The sequence below is a fragment of the Alligator sinensis genome, unplaced genomic scaffold (genome assembly GCF_000455745.1).
Source record: "Alligator sinensis unplaced genomic scaffold, ASM45574v1 scaffold211_1, whole genome shotgun sequence".
NCBI lineage: Eukaryota > Metazoa > Chordata > Crocodylia > Alligatoridae > Alligator > Alligator sinensis.
Window position 1 is genome coordinate 2,688,252 of NW_005842024.1, and position 4,836 is coordinate 2,693,087.

A 4,836-nucleotide genomic window follows, 5' to 3' on the forward strand; every position below is an offset into this window, starting at 1 on the left:
CATGTTTGAGTCACATGAGTAAGATGAATGTTAGGTAGATCCCATTATGTATGGAAATTTGATTTAGTTGCTTGATCAGGTTTTTTTTTTTCAAATGCAGGAGTGAAATGGGATGTAGACATCTTACAGTCTATTTCATGCTTCATTATAACGTAATTCTAACCCCTAAGATTTCTACCATTTTCATTTTGGTAATGAAAGGAATGTAATGGGGTGTAGTTTAAAATGATCTGCAGCAATTCTAAGGGTTAAACCTGTGTAACCCAACCTTTATTAAGAGAGTGACAGGAGTGCTGGGACACTGTTAACATTCCACCAGCTTGGTAAGTTCTAAACCTGTGATTTCTGCAGGTTCCTGTGGCAGTCATGCACACTATATACCCACCCCAAATAATAGCATCCATTCATAACTACTCATTACAGCAGGGTTTGACCTGAGAAACTCTAGAATTTTGTTTCACTTTATTAACTTAGAAGGTTTTGAAACACTTATTTAAATAAAGTTTTCCCTTGACCAGCAAGGGAATTGTCAGCCTGAAGTTCTCAGCAGCATCTGGTGAGGCTCTTGGCCAAGTTCTTCAGATACTGTACATCCATAATGACAGCCCATTGGCCTTTGCCGTGGCATTTTCTTAATCTGCAGAACAGACTTCCTGGATCTAGGAAATTTAATTCCTGACTCCTTCGACCCAGATGCTGGCCAAAATGTAGTTTGCAATCTGTATGTAATCATCTGTTTTTTTCCCTAGGAACTGCCCTTGCTGTTAAATTTTTCTAAAACAGTCATATTAATATGTTCAAAAATCCACTGCTGAGTTTCAGATAAAGGATCACATCTGTTCATGAAAATCTTCTTCTCAGCCGGGTTGCAATCTATGCAGCCGTTGCTTACTGGATGGAACAAAGTTTTGTCCTATGGGAATGAGGAAGAAAACAAAACAAAACAGAATTGTAGTAAATGATTAAAATGCTGTCATTTTCTAGAACTTAGATTGATAAATCCCTGGCTAAAATGATGTTGTGTTTGATAGTAATTCTCTATGCAATAACCTGGAGTAATAAACTGAGTATTGTTGGGGATGTATAGATGGCGGAGTGGGTTCTTTGGACATTTTACTTCAGAAAACTGGGGACCTGAAAGAAACTGGAGCTGGCCTGTGGTCTTTTGATCCATAACCATACAGTGCAAAACAAAGGTAAAAATGACTTTTCAAAAATGTACATACCAAGTTCCTTATACATTCCTCATACATTCATTTCAAAATGTGTGGCTGAAAAGCTGCCTGATTTCTCCACTATATGGCTAGAGGTTCTGGAGCAGTGCATTTTAAACAGGGGTGCAGGGCACTCCTGATGGAGAGGGGATGGAAGAAATAATCACCATTTAACACAGAGTTGTGGTGGATGGTCTAGATACAGGACTGGGGACTTTTTCTAAACACAACCACCAGAAATTCCATCTGGGACTTTTAAGTCACTTAACGCTCTGACGCACTTTCCCCATCCGTATAAACCTGCTAATGGAGGCTAATATTGTCTAACCTGCCCAATGGAGATTTTGTGAGGATTAGAATGTAAGTTGATTATGAAAAAAGTATCAGTATTAACTGGGAATTACAGTTAGCTGAGTTTGGTCAAAACAAGATGCATGGTAAATGGCAAAAGATTGGTCTTTGACAGTTTGGCTTGCACTGATGAATTCCAGCTATATTGCCTCCAAGAATACACTGAAGTCCATCTTAACTGAGGGCTTGAATAGTTCTAATGTATTTGTTTATGTTCGTGTGTCTGGTGTGGGATTGACTAGATAGTTGGAAAGTTTCTGATGACAGTACAATAAAACACTTTTTGCATTTGTTGAAATAATGCTTCCAACTGCCCCAGGTTTCTCCCTCTCTGTGCCAGGCATACTTCTGCCAACAATCAGTACTAATCCAGGATGTGAACACTTGTACAGTCACAAAGAAGAGAAGAAAGAGAGCAACAGAAAGAAAATCATACTGCTAATAAATAAGTATGGTTAATAAAGCACCCTGCAACAGTGCTTGGAGAGCCGAACAACGAACATAAAACATTTTTTTCATTCGCTTAAAAAACTCCACCTTCAAAAGAAATTACAGACAAGTTGGATTTTATGGGGAGCTAGGCAGGCCTTAATTTGATATGGCCTCTATACTTTCAGTATATACAACGAACAAAACCACATTTAAGAGCATGACACCCAATTCAGGCCCTAGGAGATTTAGTGTATATCTGCATGACTCACATGTATCTTTTCCTACATAGATAATAGGAGAACGCAGTCTTTTTCTAAAGAATATGCTTTGAAGTAACAAAAAGTTCTCAAGCAGCAGCAGCAGGGCTGACAACTAGATGAGACCTGCTGGCTATTTCTGAATCACCAGTAGGCAAATTCCCACCTGGCTTCCCCACCTCAGCCTGTGTATCCTTGTAAGCAGACGGGATATTTCAGTTTTCAAGAATCCTGAACTCTAGACAGGGCTAGATAGTATTATCCAATTATTATAGGGGATGTGAGTTAGCACAAGCCCCTTAGCTGTGGTTCATAATTCTTTTTTTTTGTGGGTGGTAAGAGCAGTGGTAGCCACTGCAAAAAAGGAGTAGAGGGGATGCTCTTCACTGTCCCTGCCATGACAGGTTGACCAGCACCATGTGTCCTTGCATTCAGGAGAGCACAGTGACTGTTACTGTAGCTGGCCCCCTGGATTTTGGGAAATGACAATTTCTTATGTTCTTCCTCACCTTACAGACTTGCATGCGGACTAGCCACAACCTGGCCCCTAGTACTTCAGAACATCAGGATCCTTTGAAACTGGACTATCCTGGCTGCAAACGAGGAGAAAACACCTTGCTTCAATGGGGAAATTATGTGAAGTACAAGCATTCTAGCCTTCCCCAGGAAAGCCAGTACGCTGCTGGGTTAGTCTAGAGCTTGCTATAGGTATAATTTTTGGATTAAGCACTGCTCCTACTTCGTTTCTGAAAGGTTTGAAAATTAGGAGGCAGATCATGTCACTTCAAGAACAGCTGTTTACACTGGAAAGCTTCTTTTTGACTTAACTGTGTACTAGTGTTATCTCTACCTTTCTTTGACCTAAGGTCAGAGCTTGCTGCTGTCATTGAGATGAATGGACACAGACTCAGAACTGTAAGGGGGAACAGTAGCACATGCCCCAAAATATAATTTTCCATTTTCAGTAAGAGAGGCATAGGTATAAATCTCTCCTTCATAGTAATAATAAAGAGTGACAACAACCCTCTTTTAGAATTCAGTCCTATGTGAGAAGAATAAATTGATTTTTAAACGTCATGTGAGCAAGTCCAATTATTACTTTATAAAGTGAACCTTTTTCATAAGATAATGGACATAGAGCAGGCCTGGACAGCTCAAGGAATTGGTAACGAGGCAAGAAACCTTTCACTTTCTTCTAGGTCACTACTTAACTGTGGCCAAGGTCGGTAGTGACTGAAAGTCATTATCATCTGATGGCTGAAGTAGTTTATCTGAAATGAGTTGGTAGCCTCAGCACAGTTTCTGCTGGACAGGTGTGTACATGATAAAAACCATCATCTGAATGACACCCGCTTTGGCAGTCTCAGCAAAAGAAACTACAGACTTAATGGGCACCAGGGAGAAAATTTGCTCTCACAATTTGTCCCTGAAGTGCTATCAGGGGCAATCTGAGCAAACTGTACTGCTTTTGTACCTGTTCTGTGCAGAGGGAACATTGGTCTGTGACATAAATCTAGCAGCTTTCATAATCACTATGCTCAGAATAGAATTATAGCATAATGAATTTGATCTTTCACAACTTTTTTTTTTCAAGATGTACTAAATCAGTCCCCACTTTGGTACTTGTAGAAGTGCTACAAATGGCAGTGAAGGGCTACAGCACATAAATTGAATCATGCTGTATCAGGATTATTCTATTACTCATCCATCTGGAGTGATGCTAAAATAAAAATCGAGGGCAGGTCTCTTCCCTGGGAGAAATGGAAAATGTCAGGGTCTTTGCAGTTTCAAATCTGGAGCATTTACAAGTTAACTTTTCATGCTTATGAAATGTTTTTATCTTGAGAAGCTATCAAAACTTGAAGTTTCCTGTAATTTTAGATTATCTGTATGCTTACTTCTCTAAGAGCCCCTGATGTATCTGCCTACCTATCTCATCTCTTCTATTGCTTCCAGCACTGATATCTGATTTCTAATAGAGATTCCTCCTTTCAGTCACATTATGTATGTTGTTACTTGGGCTAGTCCTACTTGGTAACTCCAGTGTTTTGAGAGAGATGGGTATGCTGTGTTCTTTGATTAACAAAAAAATATTTTGGATTGTGCCAAAAATATGCAAATGCTTTCATGGTAAACGATTGTTTAATAATAGAATTTAATTTATAATAAAATAATAATTTACCAAGTCAGGCAACAGATTTACTGTTCAACTGTAGCATATCAGGCAATAGTGTTGATAGTGTAGGAATCAGTAGTTATTTGACATATTATTTGCCCGTGTCCAAATATTAGACATTTTGGGTAGAATTTTATATTCCCATCTGATTCAGAAATTATTTTATGGCATAAAGTAATGATAACACATGAATAATCCTACAAATTATTTCAAAAGTGGCCCGCAAAAGCAACCGATCCTTAGAGCATGGAAAACTTCCTATGTCCTAGTTTTCCAGGACCGGTTATGTCAGCATGGTAAAAACTGGCTCAGATTACGGTTTTATAAAATTAAGAACAAAAACTGAAATTGCACTTTATAGGAAACAGAAATCATTACAAGCAAGGGTGGGGGGGCACAATCAGCA

At 38.9% G+C, this 4,836-nt stretch overlaps 1 protein-coding gene across 1 annotated transcript in view; it reads right to left on the bottom strand.

Moving 5' to 3' along the window:
• Positions 1–546: 546 nt before the first annotated feature.
• Positions 547–4,836, bottom strand: part of GALNTL6 (polypeptide N-acetylgalactosaminyltransferase like 6) — a gene marked incomplete at its 5' end in the record, with an annotated part of 168,587 nt that continues 164,297 nt past the window's right edge. Inside the window, one exon of the mRNA XM_006022236.2 lies at positions 547–913. Coding sequence (XP_006022298.1) covers positions 746–913 — 168 coding nt within the window. The remainder of the gene's footprint in view (positions 914–4,836) is intronic.